The 25349-nt window shown below is 38.4% G+C and overlaps 1 protein-coding gene and 1 pseudogene across 8 annotated transcripts; one reads left to right on the forward strand and one right to left on the reverse strand.

The window, feature by feature from the left end:
- Positions 1-1309: 1309 nt before the first annotated feature.
- On the reverse strand, positions 1310-24392 carry ZFP2 (ZFP2 zinc finger protein). Of its 8 annotated transcripts, none has more exons than XM_045527775.1 (7): positions 24301-24392; positions 22169-22265; positions 14290-14459; positions 13883-13933; positions 13337-13430; positions 9867-10008; positions 1310-3637 (listed from the first exon to the last, which is right to left on the reverse strand). In XM_045527775.1, exon 7 carries the CDS (start codon positions 3558-3560, stop codon positions 2166-2168), a length of 1395 nt encoding a protein of 464 aa, XP_045383731.1. In that variant the 5' UTR covers positions 3561-3637; positions 9867-10008; positions 13337-13430; positions 13883-13933; positions 14290-14459; positions 22169-22265; positions 24301-24392; the 3' UTR covers positions 1310-2165. The 8 variants fall into 8 exon arrangements, with proteins under 8 accessions (XP_045383731.1, XP_045383726.1, XP_045383727.1 ...); XM_045527770.1 differs by having other exon boundaries at positions 13883-14001; XM_045527771.1 differs by having other exon boundaries at positions 13337-13433; positions 13883-14001.
- On the forward strand, positions 18024-18870 carry LOC123621926 (annotated as a pseudogene).
- Positions 24393-25349: the final 957 nt, after the last annotated feature.

Genomic DNA, 25349 nt, shown 5'->3' on the forward strand with positions numbered 1-25349 from the left:
ATGTAAGCAGGAGTCTACTGAGGGGCTTCTGGGAAAATGTTCCTGATAAAAGGCACTGATGTTGCTGGTGCTACCCACCCCCTTCTTGCCTTTAATGCAGATATTTTACCCAAATCTATGGTTGCCATCATATGACCATGATGGAAACTCAATACATTAAATTATTTTGTCTGTGAACCAGTGCCAAGCACCTCCAGATTTATTTTGTGAGAAAAATAAGTCCCTATTTGTTTACACCACTGTTGACTGGGATTTCCATTTTTGGTCGACCAAAGCTCTTCTGATAGATATGCCCTCTCTCAACCCCAGTCTCCTCCTACTTATGTTTCTAAACTTCTCCTGCCTTAGCAAAGCTGCTAAACCCTTTTCAACATTAAACTCACTCTTCAAAACCTGATAAAATTTAGAGGTTTTAAATGATCTTTTTGTTTAAGACAGGGTCTTGCTATGTTTTCCAAGCTGGCCTCAAACTCCTGGCTTCAAGCTATCCTCCTGTCTTAGCCACCAAAGTAGCTGGGACTACAGGTGCATGCCACCACACCTGGTTTAAATCATCTGTCTCAAATCAATACCCAAAACCAAATGACATATTTCTATATTACTTTACTCTCCATAGCATCTGACAATATTAACTATTTTTATCCCTGTGTTAAAATTCCCTTTTTACTTCTGAAGCAACATCACCTTCTCCTCGTTTTTCTTTTGGCTATTTATTCCTCTCAGCTTCTACTGTTTCCTGTCACCTCTACTTACCCACTCAGTGACAGCACTCTAGGCATATCCTTTATCACTGACCTTTTTCTTCTCTTCATTTGGATGTCCTAAAGAATCATCGGAATACCCCCAAACTGAACTCTTGCCCCACAAACTAGTCAACTTTATGTATTTTTAATTATGCCACCCCTGTTCACCCAAATAAGAAATTCAAGTCATCCTCAACTCTTCCTTCTCTTTCAAGTGGCCTTATTTAACCAGTTACCTAGTTTTCTAGATTCTGCCTCATTAATGCTTGAATTCTTCCTTTTCTCTCCCACCACACTGCCACTTTATTAGTTTAGCCCTTAGAAAACAAGAATATTTTATTCATTTTGATTTTATAATCATGTCCAGCACATCTTTAGGACTTGGTAAATGTGAGTGAAATAAATGAAACCATCTTAACTACTGTTTAATAACCACAGATGTATAAAATCTCCCAATGATTGTTCTGAATATGTTTTGAGTTGCAGTGTTTTGTTAATGTCAAATTTTTTCCATGTCCACTAGTGTTCAGCTCCTCTCTTCTCCTTCTCACCTGATAGCCAGAATATGATACAAAGATATGTATTTATTTGATTCCTATGTACTTAAAGACTATATTTAAGTTATATTGTTTTCTAAATAATCAGCTTATTTAACAACAGTTTAATGATTGAGAACTCAAAACAGCATGCTAGTGCATTAATATCTGTACAATTATTCCATCACCTTGTAGAAACCAGCCTATGTTTCAGTGGAGAAAATAACAATGGGTGAAGGGGAGATATGGAAGGGTAATAGGAATTGGTAGAGGTAGAGAATTTGGACTCAAAACATCCAAGGAAACCAGACTGTGGAATAGGAACATCTAGCCAACCTATGTAACAGTAAAAGTTCAAGAATTTCCTAGCATTCATTATATTTACATGTTTGTAGCACCTAGAGTTAATAGGGATCCTGCAAATCTTCTAAATCCAAAATCACTTATTTACCAGATAAGAAAATTGTAACCTGGTGAAAGTAGGTGACTTACCCAGTTAGTGACAGATCAGAACTACACACCATGTCTTTTGGGGCTGTCCAATTAAACACTCTCACATTTTCTTTCCAGTGTCAAGTCTCTGATATCCAAAGCAGAATCCTCAGTATAATATAATAGAACTTATCTTCAGCATGACTCTTCATTGTTTATAACATTAGCTACTTCAACATTCTGATATAACATAAATTTTGCCTTCTAAATTAAGATCTATCCACTTTTATATGATTCCTCTGCAGTGGTCTGTATGGTATATATCTGATATGGTATATTGTACTTCAACTAAAAGACTCTCACAATCATTACATTTATTAGGTTTCTACATTGCATGACTTATCTGATTATTATTAAAAGTTAATCATGCTGAAGGAGCCAATGAGAACTTCCTTTATGTATGAGTCCTTTGATGTCGTGTAAGGTTTGTACTCCGGCTGAAGGCTTTTCCACATTCATTACATTGATAGGGTTTCTCTCCTGTGTGAGTTCTCTGATGTACTGTAAGGGATGAATTCTTAATGAAGGCTTTTCCACACTGATCACATTCATACGGTTTCTCACCAGTATGAATTCTTTGATGCTCAATAAGGTATGCACTCTGGCTGAATGCCTTTCCACATTCATTGCATTCATAAGGTTTCTCTCCAGTGTGAATAACCTGATGTACAGTAAGGGATGATCGTCCAGTGAAATGTTTTCCACATACTATGCACTCGTAAGGTTTTTCTCCAGTATGAATTCTCCGATGTTGAGTAAGAGATGAATTTTTACTGAAAGCTTTTCCACACTGATTACATTCAAAAGGTTTTACTCCAGAATGAAGTCTCTGATGTTCTATAAGGTATGTACTTTGGCTAAAGGATTTCCCACATTTGTTACATTTGTAGGGTTTTTCTCCAGTGTGATTTCGCTGATGTAGGGTAAGAGTTGAGCTCTTACTAAAGGCTTTTCCACATTCACTACATTCATAGGGTTTTTCTCCAGTATGGCTTCTCTGATGTACAATAAGATGCATGCTTTGACTGAAGGCTTTTCCACATTCATTACACTCATAGGGTTTTTCTCCTGTATGTGTTCTCCGGTGTACTGTCAAATTCATGCTTTGGGTAAAAGCTTTCCCACATTCATTACATTTGTAGGGTTTTTCTCCAGTATGAATCCTTTCATGTTGAATAAGAGATGAATTTTTACGGAAGGCTTTTCCACACTCTTTACACTGATAGGGTTTCTCTCCAGTATGTGTTCTTTGATGAACAGTAAGATTCATGCTCTGACTGAAGGCTTTTCCACATTCATTACATTTGTAGGGTTTCTCTCCAGTATGAATTCTTTGATGTATAGTAAGCGAGGAGCGTTCAATGAAGTGCTTCCCACACACGTTACACTTATAGGGTTTCTCCCCAGTATGAATCCTGTGGTGCTTAAGAAGGGATGAGCTCTGGCTGAAGGTTTTCCTGCACTCATTACATTCATAGATTTTCTTTCCTACAAACATTCTTTGAGTTTTAGTTAACTCATAATTTTGTTGGGCATCTTTTCCACGTGAATTCCAATTATGGGGCCTTTTTGCCATACGAATGCTTTGTTGTGTATCCAGGATTGAACCCTGACTGGAAAATCTTTCAAATTCATTACCTCCACATACCCTCCTCTCATTGAGGGTTTCCTTATGGGTAATTGCCACTTGGCCCAGATGTCTGTCTTGTCTTTTTTGTTGCCCCTCTAACCAATTATCAGGCTCCCAGGTTTCCCCTAAAGTAGAATGCCAGAGACCTTCCCTTTCCATTATTACCCCATGGGATAAATCTTCAGTAATGCTGGGCTTTGGAGTTGACTCTTTGGTTTCAAGTCGTGTCTCCCAGTCTGAAAAAAATAAAAAAATTCAGTGCACGTTGGTTTCTGTGCTGGGAAACTGAAAACTATATAAGGTGGGAATAAGAGAATGAAACTAGAATAATTACTGGGCACATTTGAGAGCTTTCAAAGATGTCCCTATAAATAGAGAAATTGGAAAGAAGGGAATGAACACTGAACTGGTCCACAGGTAATGGGGGATGGCAGATCCACTGGGTAAGCAGAGAAAAGAGTGAGCCCATTCAGGAGGGATGGATGTTGAACTCCCTGACCAGTGGACCCGGCTGAATAATGAAGATAGCACTAAGGGAAAATATACAGAAGAGCTGAGAGGCAGATCAGAGAGCCCTGCCATACTGTACCTGGTATTCCTACCAGCAGTTTCTTCCCTCTTGCAAGGCTGCGTAGAGTTCTACACCAAGTTAATCTCCATAAAACATCACAGTGTGACACAGTGAAAAGATTGTTGAGCTGGCATCAGACAAATCTGGATTCAAACCCTGGCTCTTAACAGCATCTTATCTAGTTACTTGTCTCTCTGAGTCTGAGCTTTCACATATATGAAGTGAGGATAAAAATAATCGGATCAGGAGTAAGTAAGATAATGTGTAAAAACTATACTTTGGGAACATACTTATCTGGAACATAAAGTACTGGAACATACTTGAAACGTAAACTCTTAAGGGAGGATGACACAATATAAAAGCTTTTTTCCCTTAAACTTTCAACAGGCTGTAATTTTCTCACAGGGGTAAGACAGTTTTAAAGGGCTCTGCCCTTTCCTAAGTATCCATTCCTTAAAGATGAGAGCTGGTGGCAGAGACAGGCAAGGGGGAATTGGCTGAACTGCCTGAGAGGGACTGAAGGAAGAACCTTGTAGCCACTCAGGCTTTATTTCCTCAGATCCTCTTTCCTATCCCAGACAAAATTAGGGGTAGAAGATAGGAACTACAATCTGAGAATCAGCCTTATGACTGCTGATCAAAGTCAACAGAGCAGAGATCAACACTGAACCAAAAACCCAAAGCCTTTGAGCACAGGCTTTATTGTGAGGCCAGAGGTATGAATTAACCAGGCCCCTTCCCTCCAACCTGACCTACTACATAAAAAGAAAGAAAAAGTGGCAAGTCAAGCAGGCTTCACATCCAAAACACACACTACCAGGTAACCACAAAGAGAGGACCTATCCAACTGAGTATGAAAATATCAGCAGGCAACACATGAATTGGAGGCTGCCTCTTGCCCCACTTCACTATGGTCACATCCAGCTATCCAACTCAAGTTCACTGGGAACATGTAAAGTGATACCCAGTAAATAAAGAGCAAAGGAGAATCATTTGTTTTTTAAACAATAGACAAATAAAAGGCCAGATAGAACTACCTTTATTCAAAGATAAATGATACCCAGAAAATATTCAGTTTGGAAATTATGTAGAGGTTGAGGAAATAAATTTTAAAAATAATAAAAACAGGAGACCAAGAAGAAAAGAAAAGCATAAAAACCAAAAAGGAGAATAAGTGCTTCCAGTCATCAAAAGACAACATAAAGAAAGCTAAAAAATCATGCTACCTACTGGGAGAAGATGTTTACAACACGTGACCCAGAATTAGAACCTAGGCCTGCAAAAACAATGTCCGTGAAACACTAAGCCCACTAGAAAAACTGGCAAAAAGACTTGAACAAGCACTTAAGAAAAGGAAACACAAATGGTCTGTAAACATAAGCACAGACGCCCAATCTCAATAGTAACCAGGGAAAGGCAGAGGAAAGCTGCAATGAGATATCATTTCCACATCCACCTGAGGAACAAAATGTAAAAATTTAGAGTGATAACTTTAGATTTTAGAAAGGTGTGTGGTAATGAGAACTTTCACATACCACTGGTGGGAGTACAATTTGGTTCAAGTATTTGAAAAATGTTTTAGTACAATCTAGAACAGGCACATAGATTATGATTTAGCAAATCCACTTCTAGGTACATATACTTTGGTAAGTCTGCCTTGCAGCAGTATACCAGGACTCGATTTTTTAAGTAGCAATGTGCACAGTAGCAAAAAATTTAAAACACCCCAAATGTCCATCAGTAAGAGAATGGATAACTAAATTGTCAAGTATTTATAAAATGGAATAATTGATAACAGTGAAAATTAATATGAATGAATAATTTAAAGAAAGGCACAGAAAATACAGGTAGTAAGATTCCATTTAGATAAAGTTTTAAAAGTTTTAAAATAGACAAAAACTAAATATATTGTTTAGAGATTCACTGATACATGACAATACTATAAACAAAATAAAGAGAAGGGAATTATCACAAAAGTCAGAACAGCGGTTACATCTTGGGTAGAGGTAAGAGGATGTGAATAAGGAGATGTACACAAAGCATTTCCAAGACACTAGCAATGTTCTGTTTCTTGATCTGGGTTCTGGTACCTGGGTGTCTGCTTTCTTTATTCTTCATTAGTCTTTATCATTATGAACTATAAAGAGAAGCAGTATGGTGTGGTGGTTACGGTAACAACTCTGAAGCCAGATTACCTGGCTCAAATTTGAGCTCCACCATTATTTCTGTGTGACCTTGGGCAGGTTTCTTAACCACTCTGTGCTCCAGTTTTTTTCATCTGTTAAATGGTAGCTATCTCATAGTGTTGATATAAGAACAAAAATTAGTTAATGTTTATAAAGGGCTTATAAGAGTATGTAGGTTTTTGTTAAATAGTACATACATTTTACACATTCTTTTGTATATATATTTCAAAAATAAAATGAGAAAAAGAGCAAGGAAGTATTTGCTATTCTGGAAAGTATTAATCATTTTAAGTTCAAACATCCTTCTATGCTATAGAAAACTTAACAGCAGGTATTCACTATATCTTCATGGAGTTTAGAGACCTAACTTAAAAGTTAGTTTTGAAGACTTATGCTTACAAAAAAAAAAAATAGATTGCCTACACATGTTTTAAAAACTGGCCTACGAGATTTTCCAAGGAACACAGGATGCCCAAAGGCAATCGAGCCGTGTCTGCAAGGATTGAGGAAAGACTAATGTGAGTCAAGAATTCAGCCTGGCCAGCATGCTATGCATGGGTGGAAAAGACAAAAACACATTTTTAAGCATGAAACATTCAGCAATTACAGTGCTCCCAAACCATTCCTGAACTATTATTTAAATATTCAGTTTGAACAAAAAATAAACTTGAATGGGGAAGTTGGTTTGGGTTTGAAAAGACTGGCAGTGAAACACTGAATCCACTTAAGAATAAAGTAACCAATACAGGTAAATATTAAAATAAAGTGATGAAAATTGATGTAGTTTAATAAGGAAAAGCTAATGTAATAAAAAATAATAATGTGATGATAACAGACTGGAAAATGTTTACAAAAAAAAATAAGAACTAGAAATAGCAGGGATAGTATAGGTACACTAATTTTTTTTCGTAAGAGCAATTAAGAAAAGGTTTTATTTCTGAAATTAATAAATTAAGAAACACAGGGCTTAGACTATTATTTAAAATTAAAAGAGCAACAACTAGTGGGCTAAAACTAAGTATATGCCTTCTAAATTAGCATGAAAGGCAAAGGGAATAAAAAAAATCACACAAAACAAACAAACAAAAACCCAGATAGTATTACCAAACAAAGAAAAACTAAACATTTCTATTAACCCAAGAAATATCTGTTAAATTCGGTCAAAAAACTAAATTATAGATCATCCATAATGGATACTCTTGAAACAGGTCTCAGAATAGTTGAAAGTTAAAAGATAAGCAAAGATATGCCATATAAATGCAAACAAGCAAATCGCAGACTAATAAATATCAGAAAGATAATACCAGACCAAAAATATTTTTTAAAAAAGAATTAAACAGTATGAAGAGTCACTAAAGATAAAGCCAGAAACAATAATTAAAACACCCTGGTCATGAACCTTTATGCTCTAAATAAAGGATATAAAGCAAGCAATACAGGATATGAAACAAGATTAAAGAAATACAGAAAATATAAGCTGTCAGAAATATAAAAGAAATAGGAAGTCCTGAATATATATTTTAGTACTTCACAAAGCAAATATGAACAAAAAAGATATAAAATCACTAAAGAATATAATTAGTACAATTAAGTGCATATAGGTAAAATTCCACATCTTGTTTATATTGAAAAACTCTGTTCAAGTGCTCATGAAACACAAAAACTTAACCATGTATTAGGTGACAAAGAAAACCTCAATAAATTGGCAAAACAGAGCAAGAGAAAATGAAACTATCATGAAAAAACAGACAAAAAACAACACTTTAGTAAAACAGAAATTAAAAATCCAAAATTCAAGAAAATTAAAAAATATTCAGTACAGAGTAAAAATAATGTGACACAGCTAACATATATTGTTAAACCAAAATAAAGAAAACAAATTAATAAATTATTCTACTAAAACTAAAAAAGAAAGCATAAATGAAGAATAAATAAGTTAAAAGCAGAAATGAATACTTTATATTCAGTAGAAGTGATACTCCTACTCCTGAAAAAAGTAAAAACTGTATGTCCCAAAAGAAATTAAGGAAACCCAAAAAGTAGGAGTGGGAAAGTGAAAATAGGCACAGATAAAGAACAAAGTACTAAAAAACTTAAGAGAATTCTTTGCTCAAAGATCAAATTAAAACCAAAGTGGAGGATCCTGCTCCAGATAAGACGGAGTAAGCACATTCCACCCTGTCTCTCCCACTAAAAACCTCAAAAGAAAGCATGAAGCAGTCATTTGAGGACTCTGAAAAATAAATAGTAGCAGGTGAATTGAGGAGGAAGACTATTGAACCAGTGGTGAGATTACCTTTTTTGTTTTCCTCAGCTATCCACTGTACTAAACAAACCTGAAAATAGGCCCTGAGGCAGAAGAAGGCAGGAGAGCTTCTCCAGGAAAAGCTCTCTGGGTCTAGGTTCATGGAGCAGGAAAAGGACCTCTAATGCCTGGAGAGGGTAGGGGAAATTGCCTGATTTTTTTTCTGTTTTTCTTTTCTTCACCTATTGCACCCCCGGCACCTAAACAATCCTCTGATGGTTGCAATGGCAGTGGCATTGAGAACTGACAGGAGCCCCAAACCATGAGAAGAGGGGACCTTCCTCAACAAGCAAAGAATCTTGTCCCAAGAGGTTGGTGAGAAGCCCCATTTCCATCTTCTCTCTTTGTCCTCCTGCTGCAGGCAGCCCCTGAGAGTCACAGCGGAGTGCGGCAACTAAAGCCATTGTGGCTGGAGGACTGAAAAGAGAAGCCACCAGGAAGCTGAAAATACTGAAGACAGAGAGAGGGAAGAACTTGGGAAAGTGACCCTGAATGTTATTTCTGCCCTTATAAAACTTGTAATTTAGTGAGAGTAAGAAGGGCAATCAACATAATAAGTAAAATATTTAGTATTTAAGTGGTATACCTTATGGGAAAACAATCAAAGCAATAGAATGGATATAGCTATCATAATGGGTGAGAAGAAAGGTTTATGATTTTAAATAGGGTCATTGTGAAAGGCTTCACTGAAAAGGTGACATTTAAACAAAGACTTTAAGGGGCCAAGAGAGGGCATTATAGGACTATCTAAGTGAAAGCTTCTCAGACAGGGAGGAAAAGCCAGTGCCAAGGCCCCAAAGGCAGTAGTGGGCCTGTCCTGTTTAAGGAAGAACAAACTTTTTGGATACTTCTTCATTATATTCTATGTCTAATCTTTGATAATAGATTTCCAATACTTTATGCATTTTCTTAACTTTTGTTTGCTTCCTTCATAACTGAACATCAACTGATTTAAGTCTAATGGCCACTGATTGAAGGCTAAAAGTTCACTGCTTCCCATATTTCTAATAAATTCCATCTTGCATCAATATTAACAAGTGTACTAGTGATAATACTGGTCCCAGGATAGCCCATCTGGCTTTACATTTTCTATTCATCTTTTATAAAACAGGAGCAAAATCTAACAAACCATTCATTCAACAACTGTACAAACAAAAACTTTAGTACAGAAAAAGAAGAAAAGGATGCTAAAAAGAAAATTAGGCCAGGATATAGAAGTTCTAGTTTTACTAATATACTAGGAAATAAGAAGTCACAGCAGGGCAAAGAAAGAAAGTTATGACTTTAAACTCAAAGACAAAAAACAACAAAACAAAACAAAAAACCTGTGTTCAAATTCTGCCATGTTATTTCACCTCTCTGAGTTAATTTCTTCCACTGTAGAAGGGGCTAACAGTACCTACCCCTTTGTTAGCACGAGTAAATTAGATGACGACTGGGGAAGAGCCGAGCAGGGTACTCAGTCGATGCTTTCTCCTCTTGGTTTAGACGGGAGAGTAAGAGGGCTAAATGGTAGGTTAATCTGGCAGTAATATCCAAGAAAATCTGGAAAGAACAAGATCTGGTGTTTGCAAATAATCATGTTCTCTGTGCTCTTCGTAACTGAACATCATCAACTGATTTAAGCCTAATTACCACTAATTAATGGCTAAAAGTTCACGGCTTCCTCTACTTTTCCCTGTCTTTAGTTTCTCTGTCTCTAAAGGGTATTTCTCTGCTCTTATATGATAGATACGGTCAAGTCTTCCCTTTGTTAAAAAACAAACCAGAGGCACTCTACTTCTGATTTCTTTCAGTTCTTGCTCTTTCTTCCTTTTGCTTCAAAGTTAGTCTTGTTGAAACAACAGTTTGTACTTAAAAGACTTGATTTGTTTGCTTTTCCTTCACTTTTCTGCCCACAGCACATTCCCCTCAGCACCGAAAGGGCTGTTCCCTGGGTCCCAGGTCCTGAGTCCCACAGGCAGTTTTCACTTCTTACTTGATACTGCTGCACTCGCCCTCTGTCTCTCTCTCCCGTTGACCCTGCTCTCCCCTAAGCCCCCTCCTCCTCCTCTGACCACCCTTTCCGTCACCTTTGCTAGAGCATCTCTGGCCCCCAGCCACAAGTCACTGTTCTCAGAGTTCCATCTTCACTGCTTGCCCTTCTCACTCACTCTTCCTGATAATTATCTGATCTCCACTGACAGGAATTTCACAAACAGGATTACAACTGTCAAATCTATATTTTCACCTGATTTCTAAAAATTCTACTTAACATCATTCAATGTCACTCAACAAACATATATTAACTGCTTGCTCTGACAGGCAATGTGGTAGGCAGGGGATATTAAAAAAACTATGTTCAATAATGACTATTCAGTGAGTCAGCATACTGTGGCTAGACAGACATTCAAAGTGACAAGTAAAATACAATGTGAAATGCAATCAAAGACACGAGAAGAATCTTTAGGACACAACCTGATGGAGAAGTTTGGGGGGTAAGGAAAAGGGAGAGGAAAACATAACATCAAAAATATGTATGTTTGCCTCTGCTGCTTTTAGAAGACCTACCATAATGACAATGGGGTGAGGAAAATGGCATAAATCCACTAAAATAATCTACAGAGCAAGAAAAAAAATGCTGCATATATACACCAAAACACCAAAAAAAATTTAAATATCCTTATGCAAATAAGAGAAGTTAATGCATGCATAAAAAAAGATCTCTCTTAAAAAAGAACACTTGGAAAATGAGAAGGCGGCTCACAGAAACAAAAAATAGGATAGTAGAAATAGATTTTTTTCACAGAAGGATTGAAAGACAAAGTTTAAAGAAATCCCTGCACCTCTTAGCACTGTCCCCTTCACAGGATGCCATGCACACTTCCACTTCTGAGCCTTTGCTATTCCCTCTGTCTGGGACGTTTTCCCTTGTGGACAATCACTTTGAGTACCTGTTCAGAAGCCACCTTAAAGGAGAGGCCTTCCCTGACCACCCTGATAAAATTGCAGCCCTTGCCTAATCTAGTTCTTTCATGCTGCTTTGTTTTTCCACACAGCACCCATCACTGTATTATATTCATTTCCTCCCTTCCTCCCTCCTGTCCTTTCCCTTCTCCCTCCCTCCCTTCCTTCCTTCCTTCTTTATTAACTTATTGTCTCCCTCATTAGAATATAACCTCTTCAAGAAAACTTTGCCTGTTTTTCTTATTGCTATATTCCCAGTGCTAGGAACAATACTCAATACATACTTGTTGAATAGGTTATTTACATAAGAACAAATACAAACATCAATAGCAATCAAATCCACAGAAATCTATAATAAAAGCAATTTAAGCTACTTTACAGCATCATTTTCTACCAAATAAATTAGCACTGAAAACATAAAATAGTACCCAACATTGTACAATATCTAATAGGAGCCATAAAAATGTATATATCCTTCAACTCAGTGATTCCTCTCTCCTAGAATCCTGTTCTTTAGAAAGAAAGCTTACTGGAAACCAGCAGTCATAAGGTTATTCTTTTCCTATCAAGATGTTCTTTTAATGATTTCTTTTATTGCTTTATATTTAGGTAGTTCTATACCACCCAGAGATCAAATAAATATTTGCTTCTTTCTTTAATTAAAAAAGTGTATATGAGTGGATTAATAAAATGTGGTATATGTATACCATGAAGTACTACTCACCTCACAAGAGGTGATCTAGCACCTCTTGTATTTTCCTGGGAAGAGTTGGAACCCATTCTACTAAGTGAAGTATCCCAAGAATGCAAAAATAAGCACCACATGTACTCACCATCAAATTGGTTTCACTGATCATCACCTAAGAGCACATTTAGGAATAACATTGGTCGGGTGTCGGGCAGATGTGGGTGGGGGAGGGGATGGGTGTATACATACATAATGAGTGCAATGCGCACTGTCTAGGGGATGGACATGTTTGAAGCTCTGACTCAGGGGGGTGCGGGGGCAAGGGCAATATACGTAACCTAAGCTTTTGTACCCCCACAATATGCTGAAATAAGAATAAAAAAAATAATAATAATAAAAATATATAAAAAGAAGTAATGATTGATGCTTTCACACAGTAGTGAAGATAGAAGTGCAAAATGCATATTTTTGCACAGAAAAGTGAGCAATAAAATATAGAAAAGAAATTTCAGTTGTGATGGGATTAGAAACCAGATGATAAAGATTAAGAAGCACTGAATATTTAGAGGAAAATGGTATTGAATGGGTAGTAGATGCAGATTAAAAATTTGGGAATGAGAAAGGAAATACATTAAAATGTAAAGCTTATGGAAATGAAAACAAGGCCAAAGTCATTTTTCATTTGTTTTTAAATGAGGACTGTATAAAATACATATACAGTTCAGAGGAAGAGAAATGTTAGTTTTCTTTAAACGAGAAAAAAGCTTACAAATGTTTAAATGAATGAAGGAAAGAAGCTATGGATATAGGTTATGGCTGAGAAGACATACTCATCAAAGCAAGTAAAGGCCCAGAGGAGACAGAAAAACAGAGGAATTCATTTGATGATAGAGTGCTGCTAAAAAATAATAAAAAAAAAAGACAAAGATTCAATTTAAAGTACAGATGAAGACAACAAAGAGGACACAGTAATTGCTAACATTTACTGAATGCTCAGTATGTTCCACACAATAGTAAGTGCTACAAATGTAGTAGCCCATTTAATGCTCATAATGTGTTAATAACTACCTCCTTCCAAGGTAGGATATATGTGAGCTCTAGGGAAATGAGTCCCACCAGTAATGCAGAGGTATCTTTTGAGAATACACATCAAATGGCTCTGAAACCCAAGGCTCTCTGAAATGATTTCTCCTCAGTGAAACACACTCATGTAGCAAGTCTGTGCAGCCTGACACTTACCTGGAAAGACACACTGGAGGAGTTCTTTTTTTCATCAGGCTCACTTCTTCTTGTTCCAGCTGGGAAATCACATTTGGTTTGGAAAGCTGATTTCCTGCTTGGGAGGAAAGACACTAAATTTGGGTTCTGAACTGAGTCTGAAAACCAGTCCCAGCACACTTCTGATCCTCTCCCCTTCAGAGCTTCTGAAACAAAGGAAGGTGTGGCTTATGAAGTGCCCTATTTCCCATTCTCTACAGAAAAGACCTTTCACCTCGAAAGAGGGCACACCAAGCAAATACCCTAAAACAATGTCCTGTAAGAGCAAGGATGTTAAGTCCAAATCCATGAATTTCAGAGGCTATACAGGATAGGTGCCAAAAGGTAGGTTTTGAGTTTCAAGGAAGAGTCCTTACCCAGTGAGACCCAGCTGCTGTAGTTCTCCAGCTTCACCTTCCCACACAAGTTCCTCTAGGCAGAGTCTAGTTGAATCCACCCCTCCCAAGGGAAATCCACAGACACAACCTTGAATGTCACTGACTCCTGAAACTAAAAATTCCTCCTTACCTAAGGATTATGCAAACAGACCCTCTGAGAGAAGTGAAAAATTCAGCAGCACTAGTAGGAGAAGGGACAGGATACAGACATCTGTATGAGAAAAACATGCTATCCTCCAAATAAAACATCTGCAACAAAAATAGACAATATTATGAGATAATCAGAGATAAATATAATATACAAAGTGCTTTGGGAGTTAAGGACTGGAAGAGTTGGTATGAGGCAGATACAGGGAAGGTACTAAAACCTGCCCTAGATTCCCACTGAAGAAGAAGAGGGGTGTTCTGATCACGTCCTATTAACCCCATTGATGAGGGAGGGAATCCCTGCTTTACATAGTACAAGATGACCAAACACATGACATCTGACACTAGACAGATGAGGTCAACAGCAATTTATTAGTCACATATACTCACAGCCTGGGGGAGGAAGATGCCACAGGCCACGCAGGGTCACATGGGGGTTACATTCAGGAACACGGTGAACCAGCAGGACTGAGAGAGGCAGGCTTTGTAGTGACACGAGGGTGAGGTAACCTTTGGTTACCATCGAAGGTTATAACTGGCTTGTTTGAATAATCTGCAGGCTGGTAAGGAGACAAAACCATCAGGTTGAGGACTAGGCAGAGTGTACCTGGCTTGGCTGGGCAGAAAGCCTTTCCTGCTGGGAGGAGGCATATCTGGTGAGAGCAGGAGAGCTCAGAGTCAGGTCTCACAGTCTAACTCATAGCCTTGTAAGGCTCAAATAAATCATGGCAGCACATGGCTTTGCAACACAAGAATTCCAGTTACTGGAGAAAACCATGTGTAAACAGGAAAAATCTAGAATGTGGTTAGTCTATGAGAGAACCAATAAAAAATCCAGCTTGACTTGAAAATGGCATTTCAAATGTTTAAGTCCATTGGAGCCTTGTCCTCTAGCCTTTAGTGTAGAAACTAAAACACTGTAAGCATTTAATATTCATTTAAGGACAGAACACAACTGAGTGGCAGTTATGACAAACAACTCACATTTGTACTGAATTTTACACTAATAGGAGATTCACACACCTCACCTCATTGAATCCACACAACAACCTGCTAGATTGATAGCACTAACATCATCATTTTATAGATAAGGAATCTGAGGATCAAAAAGGTCAAATGACTTATCCAAGATCACACAGCTAGAACTTGAACCCAAGGGCATCCAACTCCCTATAATGTGAGGTGAGAAGGCGGCTAAGAAAAGAACCCTAGGAACTCTCAGAAAACATAGAAATACATGGCAGAATTTCCATTTTATCAAAGGAAAAAAGGAACCAAGAAAAATCATCAGTTCAACAAATGTAAAGAAAGGAGAAGGCAGGAAACAAGACAGTATAATAACCATAATCAAATAACTAGAAAAAGACCTAATACATGTGTAACAACAAATGTAAATGTCTTCACTTTATCTTTTAAAAGATAAAAGCTCTAAAATTGGTTCAAAATCCAGCTATATTGTACCTATGAAAAAGATACACCTACAACATAAATCAAAAATTTAAAAATAAAAAAAAGAGGGAAGTAGAGATAAGATATGGCAGGCAAATGCAAATAAAAAGCAAGCAGGGAATTACATAAAATAAGGTGAATGTTAAAAAAAGAAGAAGAAAGCAAGCAGGGAGGATAACATATAAACATCACATAAGGTAGAATATATGTGGAACAAAACATAAGCCCTGTTTTGGTGAAAGAAGGTGTCAAATCAGAAATATGAGATTCCCTTTCTAAAATAATCCACTTTTTTCAATAAATTGCCTTGTTAGCTGAATATACTTAGACAAAATTAAAAGTCCAAATTCAGATTGCTATGGGCTGGTCTCCTCACTTCCTTAAATTCTCACCACCTTAAGGTAAGAGCCAAGTGTGCCACAGAGCTTACCTCTATTATGAAATGTACCATGCCAGCCACAGGCTTGTGATATACTGATTTAGAAAACTACAAAAAGGCATTTTAAAAGGCTAAAGTGAAATATAACAATGTCGTTCATAAAATATATTTGTTGTTAATCCCTTGCAATGTTTTTTCCCTTTCTCCTTTCTACTTAGTATGGCTCATTTTTCCCCCAGCACTGTAGTAAGTACAGGGTAACACATGGTCTTTGAAGCAAGCTTCACAGGTTCATCTCACTCATGCAGAGGTTTTCTTAAACCTAAAAACATAGGCTTTTTAATATTGGTATTCTTTGAAAAGGTCGCTGTCAAATGCAATAAATAGAGATATTTTAAATGATGAAAGTATAATTTATAAAGAAAATATGACAGTGATGAAGTTTTTGGTACCACAGTAGGAAAATGTCTTCAGATATAATACTTAGCAATTCAATTTTTTTTCTTTACAAAATCACAATCATGGCCGGGCGCGGTGGCTCACGCTTGTAATCCTAGCACTGGAAGACCGAGGCGGGTGGATCGCTCAAGGTCAGGAGTTTCAGACCAGCCTGAGCAAGAGAGAGACCCTGTCTCTAATAAAAATAGAAAGAAATTATCTGGCCAACTAAAAATATACATATAGAAAAAATTAGCCGGGCATGGTGGCGCATGCCTGTAGTCCCAGCTACTTGGGAGGCTTAGGCAGGAGGATCGCTTAAACCCAGGAGTTTGAGGTTGCTGTGAGCTAGGCTGATGCCACGGCACTCACTCTAGCCTGAGCAACAGAGAGAGACTCTGTCTCAAAAAAAAAAAAAATCACAATCATAGTTAAATCCCAATCAAAACAGCAATAAAAAAATGAAACACCTAAGAATACACTTAATAGAAATATGCAAGATCTTCATGATCAGTTTGTAAAAAGTTAACAAAGGCCATGATGAAAGATATGAATAAAGTGAAGGATAATTTTTTCACTTTATAGGAAGAATAAACGTTGTAAAGATAGTAGTCTTCCTCAAATTGATTTTTAGATTTTGAGGTTCAAATCATAACTGCGTATTTTTACTTTTTTACTGTCACTGACGGAAATTGATAATAGATAAAAAAAAATTTGACTAGAAGGACAAATGTGTAAGAACAGTAACCAAAGTTTTGAAAAGAAAAATGAGGGTATATTTGGAAAATAACAAAATAAATTCTAAAACAAAAAATAAAATAGTGCGGTGCTACAACAGAAATAGAACAGTAGAATCCAGAAAAATAAACTGTGATACACACACACACACACACACACATATATGGAAATTTGGTATACTTTAAAGGTCATATTTCAAAGCTATGGAGAATGAACAGATTATTCAATAGATGACATCAGCTCCAATGCCATCTCCTCAAAGGGGCCATTCTGCTCTGCCTCGCGACACAGACCCCTAGCCACACTCTACCACACTGCCCTGCTGTGTCTCGTCATGGCACGTAACACTATCTGCAACACTATTTCCCGTTTGTTGTCTGCCTCCCTTTTCTGTAAAGTAAGATCGAAGAGAAAGGGAACTTGCCTATCTTCTTCACTGCTGTATTCCCAGTATCCAGAACACTGCTCAGCGCACGGTAGGCAGGTGCTAAATATCTGTTTAATGAATGCATAGATGGATGAAATGCCTCACCATGTCATGTTAAATGAAGTTAAATTCCTACCTTCCATCACATACAGTAAATTCCAGATAGCTCAAGGATGTAAATTTAAAATTATAAAACTAACAAAAAACACAGAAAAATATTTTTGTATTATATTATATTATCTATATTCTTGACGTACAGAAAGCCTTTCACAGCATGACCCTAAAACCAAACAAAGGAAAAAGAAGTGTAACTGCATAAAACTTCAAAACTTATTTATGGCAGAAGATGTTATAAACAAATTTAAAAGAAAAATGATGAAGAATGACATTGGCAACTCATGGCAAAGGAATACTATCCACGTTATATAAAAGGCCTCTTTTATACATACATAACCCAATATAAAAATGGACAAAGGATGTATATAGGTATTTTAAAAGGCTGGCAGAATATATACATAGTTGTTTTTGAGGGTTGGAGACCTGGAATTATCTCTCATAGCCTTTAAATTTTTAAAGAAGGATTTCTGGTCACCTTTGGTTCCACTGTGGCCAGTTTCTGCATCCACTGGCCTGGTCCTGCCTTGTTCCAGGTATTTTTTCTAAGGGAAAGCTGCTTCCACATACGTTTCAAGAATGGCTCTCCCTATTTTCGTAAAATGGGGCAGACAGGAATATTCAGTGAGCACCCTTTCAGAAAAGGAAACTGTGTTAGATCCCAATTTCTCAGGACCCTTATGGGAGTGCTGCCATAATGCCAAAAGTTACTTGGACTTGAAGCTAAAGGAGGATGTCTTAGATCCACTCCTGACAATGATGATGTTGTCAATGACTTTGACATTGAAAACGAAGTAGTTGAAGTAAAAAATAGGGAAGAAAACCTACTGAAAATTTCTCACAGAGTAAAAGAGTACAAAGTGGAAATTTCGAGTCATCCCAGGGAAGGGAAAAAGCTATTGGTAGTAGATACTGATTATATACTATTTGACTGCAGGTCTTGTGCAGAGACTGGGGTAAACTTAATGTGGCCATATCTTCATGAATTCCTAACATCTGCATATGAGGACTATGACATTCTTATCTGGTCTGCAACAAATATGAAGTGGACTGAAGCTAAAATGAAAGAGCTGGGAGTGAACACAAATGCAAATTATAAGATTACTTTCATGTTGGACAGTGCTACTGCAATAACAGCACATAATCCTCAAGGAGAGGATTAATAGACATAAAACCTCTTAGTGTTATATGGGGAAGGTTTTTGGCTGTAGCAAAAAAACCCACCATTATTTTTGATGATATGGGAATAAATTTTCTAATGAACCCACAGATTGGACTAAAGATAAAGCCTTGTATAAAAGCACACCAAAATCGAGATAAAGTCAAAGAACTTTTAAAATTAATGCAACATCTCAAGGGAATAGCAAAATTAGATGACTTTTTAGAACCAAATCACAAATATTGGGAAAGGTATCTCTCAAAGTAAGGACAGTAGTACAAGTTATATTGGCAGTTATCAAAGATACTTGAGATCCATTACTTCTTGCCTTTATGCTAGAGATAATTATGATGGTATTGGACATTGAAGCAAATACCAGATTGCTTACACTTGGTCTTCCAGGTTTTTGTAAATTTAATTTTATATTTTTTGAAGATCATAGCAATATTCCCCTATATAAATATTCTGTTACTAGTGAAAAATATTTTCTCTAGTATTGAATGCTAAGGTATTTTTTCCACATACACACAAAAAAAGTGGAGAAAAATGTAGACTCAACAATGTCATTTTGTGACTTTGGAACAAGTCTTGTGTTTTTCTCTCATTATTTTATTGTCTGACTAAATCTAAGACCAAACCCATGTAGCAACTAGTGTTTTTCCCTTTAGAACCAAAAACAAAAATAAAGTTTTTGAATAAAGAACCTAGTCTGGGCCAGGCGCAGTAGCTCACACCTGTAATCCTAGCACTCTCTGAGGCCGAGGCAGGCAGATCATTTGAGCTCAGGAGTTTGAGACCAGCCTGAGCAAGAGCAAGACCCTGTCTCTACTAAAAAAATACAAAGAAATTAGCTGGACAACTAAAAATATATATATAAAAAATTAGGCGGGCATGGTGGCGCATGCCTGTAGTCCCAGCTACTCAGGAGGCTGAGGCAGGATTGTTTAAGCCCAGGAGTTTGAGGTTGCTGTGAGCTAGGCTGACGCCACGGCACTCTAGCCCGGGCAACAGAGTGAGACTCCGTCTGAAAAAAAAAAAAAACAAAGAACCTAGTCTGTTATGCTTAAAATTACCAAGACTTTTTTATTCCTCTGCACGGACACAATTTCTCTTTGGTACTTTACTAGTTATATTTCTAAATTCTGAGCTGTATTAGTTTGGTCTGTATGTGTTTAAGTGTTTTTAAGTAAAACTGTAAAACATCAGTCCTGATATAGCTGTGTCCTAGCATGAGAAACAGAGAACATAAAACTGAAGAATAAAACTAAGGAACAAGAGTTGTCTACTTCTGGAGGTTAAGTAGAAGCTCTTCTGCCTATAACTATTGTCATAAAAGCAATTAGAGGGAATACATTTTAAAATAGGACATATCACAGATTCAAACTTAAAATTAGCATGAACAAAAAGTTTTTGTTCTCTTACAGCTATATCTTGTCTAAGTGCTAACACTGTGTTTCAGAGAAAATATCTAGCCGTAAGATTAAAAAAATATATTATTTGCAACGATTAAGCCTGCAGATCTGTAATGTGACCACTGTTTTGCATTTACAGTATTGCTTTATATAGTTCTTGTATTTGAAAGGAAATTGACCTTTTTAAAGAAACATGGTATATATTGTTCTTATGGGACTAATTACAGTGGTCTAAATAATAAATATCGTTTCTTAAAATATACATTTTTAAAAAGGCTATAAGATATGATTAGGCAATATACCTAATATTTATATTCAGAAAAATATGATAAAATTTAAAGGCACATAAAAGTCATACTTGGGCAACTCATGTCACATCACTGGCCAGTAAAGGAAAAATAAAACTATGAAGAAAGATGAAAAATGAAAATGGCTTTAATGTTGCATTGATATGTGCCAAATCTATTACTACGTAATTCCATTCAATTTACAGCTTATAGTAATATCTGTTTAACAATTATGTTTTATTTCTCGACATTTTAGTCACTCATTTCCCATTATCTGCTGTATAGCTCCAAGTGATCAATCAGTAATTCAGAGAAGCAGCAGCAAAAGTGAAGAAATAGTCTGTTGCTGACTGACACTAACAGTCTAGGCTAATGCCCATCAGGGACTGGTTAAATAAACTAGGGTGTACCCACATAAGGGTAGAAAAAAGCTCTTGATGTACTGATAGAGTCAGGCCTCCAAGATATATTGTGAAATGCAAAAAACTAAAAATAAAACACAAGGTACAGAATCCTGAGTAAACTGGTTTCTTTGGTAAATAAACAAGTGACTTTAATAAACAAGACAACCCTAATACAAAATCTTATGAAAAGAGAAAACACCCTAAGTCCTTCAATATTGCAGAAAACAAGGTTAAGTAAACTTAACCTTAAAAAACAGTACTTAGGGCCAAGTCCCTGGATTTCTTATTTTCTTTTTCAGAGAAGCCTGGAATCCTCCCTACTGTCCCAGCTCCCCGATTTCCTCTATCTGATAGAGACAGCTTTTTCCTAGAAATGCTCTGATAGTGCCAACTCCCTTATCAAAATTCCTCAGACTGATCTCCTCTTCCTCTACCTTCATGGCCACCACCCATACAAACTCCTCCTTCCTGGCACTTGGCCCCAACATATCTGATTCCCTCTACTCCAGCCTACTGCTACATTTGCACCCCCTCTAAAATTCTAAATACCAAGCCCTTCATTGGGATAATACTAGGAGTGTCTACCACTTACTGAACACCTTCAACACTGCAAGAACCATGACAGGCACTTTTTACTTACATTATTTTATTTGAGCTTCCAACAAACCTATGAAGCAGGTATTACTAAATGAAACGAACATGTGAAATTCCTTTTTTTTTTTTTGAGATAGGATCTTGCTATGTTGCCCAGGCTGGTCTTGATCTCCTGGGCTTGAGTGATCCTCCTGCCTCAGCCTCTCAAGTAGCTGGGATTATACATGAGTCACTGCACCCAGCTCTGAAATTCTTAACAATGCTAAGTATACAGAAGACACTCAGCTGATATTGTAAGCATGAGGAACTGATGCTAAGGGAAGTCAAGCCACTTGCCCAAGACAATGCAGCTATTAAATGGTGGAGTCAGGATTTAAACTTGGGACACTCTGGCTCCATTATAGTAAATCTCTTCCAGTTATCCCTTCCCAGCCCTTGAGATGTGTGACACTCCCTACTTCTCCTGATTGCCACCCTGATCACCCTCTTCTCTGTCTTGGAGCACTGATAATCTGGAAACCTAACCACACCTGTTCTTATTATATTCCTGTGCAATCATTATCACTGTATGTGTACAGATGTGTCCTCTTTTACAATCCCTAAGAGTCTATATGCTCTACAAGCACTAGGACCAGCTCTCATATAGTTTCTGTTCCTTTTCTGACCCTGGAATAGCACCAAGAAGTCAGCAGGTCAGGGTATCTAGTTGACTGAATAAATGGTAGCTGGGAACTGAGGTGAGGGACACCGAGGGAAGCTTTGTGAAGAATATCCAGCATTCTAATATCTCAATAGCCTGTCCTCTGCAGTGAAGCCCACACACAGTACAGGAGTAAGAGAGAGGGTTGAGAGAGGAAAATGAGCTCACCTGAGCTCCCAATGGCAGAGGCCCAGCAGCCATTGTCTTCTCCTTCCTTCCTGTGGGGTTCTGCCTAGGCGAGGGGCAGAATCCAGAGGAAGCAGAGCTGAGGGAAGGAAAGAGGCCATGAGAAACAAGACTCCTACAACAGTGAAGAATAAAATGCCTACAAATAAACTAAGTAAGACGTATGGCATCTACATAAAGAAAACTACAATTTTTACTTATTAAGTGTATTAAACTTATTTAAAGATGAACAGAGAGACATACCATATTCTTAGATGTCTCAATATTCTAAGGTATCACTTTTCTTTTAAAAGAGACAGGGTCTTGCTCTGTCCCCGAGGCTGGAGTGAGTACAATGGCACGATCAAGGCTCACTGCAACCAGGAACCTCGGGGTGAAGTGATTCTCTTGCCTCAGCCTCCCCAGTAGCTGAGACTACAGGCACATGCCACCACGCCTGGTTAATTTTTTTATTTTTTGTAGAGATGGGGTCTTGTTATGTTGCCTAGGCTGGTCTCAAACTCCTGGCCTCAAACAACCCTACTGTCTTGGCCTCCCAAAGTGCTAGGATTATAGACATGAACCACCACGCTTGGCCTGTCACTTCTTTAAAATTAATTTAAAAACTTAACATGCTCCTAACCAAGTTACACCTAAGTAAGAATGCTTTAAAGTTAGTTATGGAAAAAATTTATTAAAGTTGACGTGTCCTCCAGTAGCCACAGATTTTTTTTTTTAAAGAATACTGATGAGAGAGAACTTGCCCACCAAAATTTATAAAGCTAAGTTAATTAGAACGTAATATTACTGCATAGGCAGAATCACTTATTCACCAGATATATTGTTGACTCTCTACTATGTATCAGGCATCATTCCATTGGGCAAGGGTAAATATAGCTGCAAATAAAACAGATAAAACTGCCCTCATGCATGATATAGCCCAACAGGTAAAAGGATAGATGGAACAAATTAAAATTCTACCAACATAAATGGTTCAAGAGAAAATTTACATATAACAATTCAAGATATAAACTGCTACTTTTCTGGAGGGAGTAGGACAGGAAGTATCAAAAGCCTTGCTGTACCCTTGACCTAGAAATTTCTTTAAGAGATTTATAGAATGAGACAAGAATGCAAAGGTGCATACAGCCAGATAGCCTATATTGTTTATAATATTGAAAATAAAAACCCGAGAGCACACAGGAGGACTAAACATGGCACAGCCGTACTTTCCCTCACTCATTAAAAGGGCATAGCTGTTTGTAAAACTTGGTATAAGTAGATGGTTTCCACAATTAAATTTTTTTAAAAGTTTTTTTCTATCTTCCTTGGATGGTGGTCAGACGGCTAAAAATTATGGAGCTTAAGATTTGTGCAATTCAAATACCTTACCAATTGCATTTCATGACTCAATTTTAAAAGGTAAATGGAGAAAAGGAAACTATTATTGATATTTCTGTTAAAAAACAAAGTACTTCTATGTTTATACATAGATACACGCCGACATGCAGACTTTGAATGATTTTGCTTATGAGTTTTCTAGTTGCCCTATACTGAACTTTTAAATGAAAAGAATTGCTTACAAAAAAGAAATTTCCTTAAGTAGAAATCCGCACGGGGCTGGCCTCCCCGTTCCTGCGGAGGGACGGGTCAGGGGCAGCCCACGCCAGCGCCCGCGGAATCAAACCCGGCAGGCGGGGCCGAGATGCGGCCGTACCGCGAGCAGGGGACCTGCGAGGGGCCGGTTCCCTCCACGCTGGGGCGCGCCCCGGGCAGGCGTGCGCGGTGCTGGGGGAAAGCCCGCGGAGGATCCCTCACGGACCCCTCGGCCCGGGGCCGCCGCGCCAAGTCCCCGGCCCTCGCCGCTCCCGGGCTGTGACTCGGCCTCGGCGCCCGCTGGGGCAGCCGGAAGGGCGGCGTCGGGGCACGGTCTCCGCTCTCGGTGTTCTCGCCGCGGCCTGGCTCCCGGGCTGACTAGGGGTGCACCTGGAGCTCGGCGGCCCGGCGCCCCGCAGGGGCAGAGAGGCCGGCCCTGCCCCTCAGGCCGAAGGGGCCTCACCCCGCAGTCGGGGGCTCCTCCTGCGGGGGCCTCCGAGACCGACAACCCGGGTCTCCAACGTGGGCTCCGCACTCACCCTCTCCGGCGGGAGCGGACGCTGCCCGGCGGCCGCAGCCCAGCACGCCGGGCGCCATCTCCCACACGGCGCGGGGCGGGCGCGGAGTGCGCAGGCGCGGGCCGCGGCGAGCGAGGCTGTTCTCGCGGCAAGTTGGCGGTGCCCGCCCGTGGCGGAACCCAGAGGACCCGCTTGCATTGAGGAGACCAAGTAGAGGCGTGGCAGATACGTAGGGAGCCCCCCCTTGGTGCTAGTGCACCTGTATCCTGCTTCGGGGTCAGGCCATGCTCTGTGTGCTTCAGAATTATCACTGTGGGACGCAGACAAAATCTCCACCAATTAGACGTGTGGCCTGTGTTCTGGTAATATCAATTGGATCTGCCACTTTAGAACCTGAAGTACAAATCAGTATGGTAGCTTAGATTGTACTATTTGCTTTTCTAAAAATAACTAATAATTTCCTCTGCCTTTTCCTTTTGCTGTGTCAAAGACACTGTCCTTAGCCAAACTCTAGACGGTCTCCTGGAGCCGTCTTTTGGTGAGGCCTAGTCCTGGGCCTGCCAAGCCCAGTTTTAGTAAAAATCCTGTCTCCCACTCTCGATATTGGATCAAATTTCTCATTCATCATCCTGGACGTCTTAAGTACTTGGCCTGCCTTTGGCAAGAATCCTTCTACCCTTGATGTCTGCTTTTAGTAATTTTCTACCCACTGAACAACTCCTCTGCTTGTTGTCTATAAATCCCCAGCTGTCTTGCAGTATGGAAAGTTGACCTCAGTTTTACTGAAGCTGCTCTTCCCTATTGCAACAGTACCAAATAAAATCTGTCTTTACTACCTTTACCGTCTTTACTGTAGCTACCCATTATATTGTCATGCTAATACAAGACTGAAATAGTTCCGAAAACAGCATAGCACTTATATGTAACTCAATTAAGTTTCTGTTGTGAAGGAGGAGGAAATACAATATTCCTGACTAAAATAGGGATTCATCTGTGACAGAATGGGGACAGAAAGGAATATGCATAGAAATAAAATCCTCATTTCAAAGTTATCAATTCTCCAAATCTTC

This window comes from Lemur catta, chromosome 16 (assembly GCF_020740605.2).
Source record: "Lemur catta isolate mLemCat1 chromosome 16, mLemCat1.pri, whole genome shotgun sequence".
Classification (NCBI taxonomy): Eukaryota; Metazoa; Chordata; class Mammalia; order Primates; family Lemuridae; genus Lemur; species Lemur catta.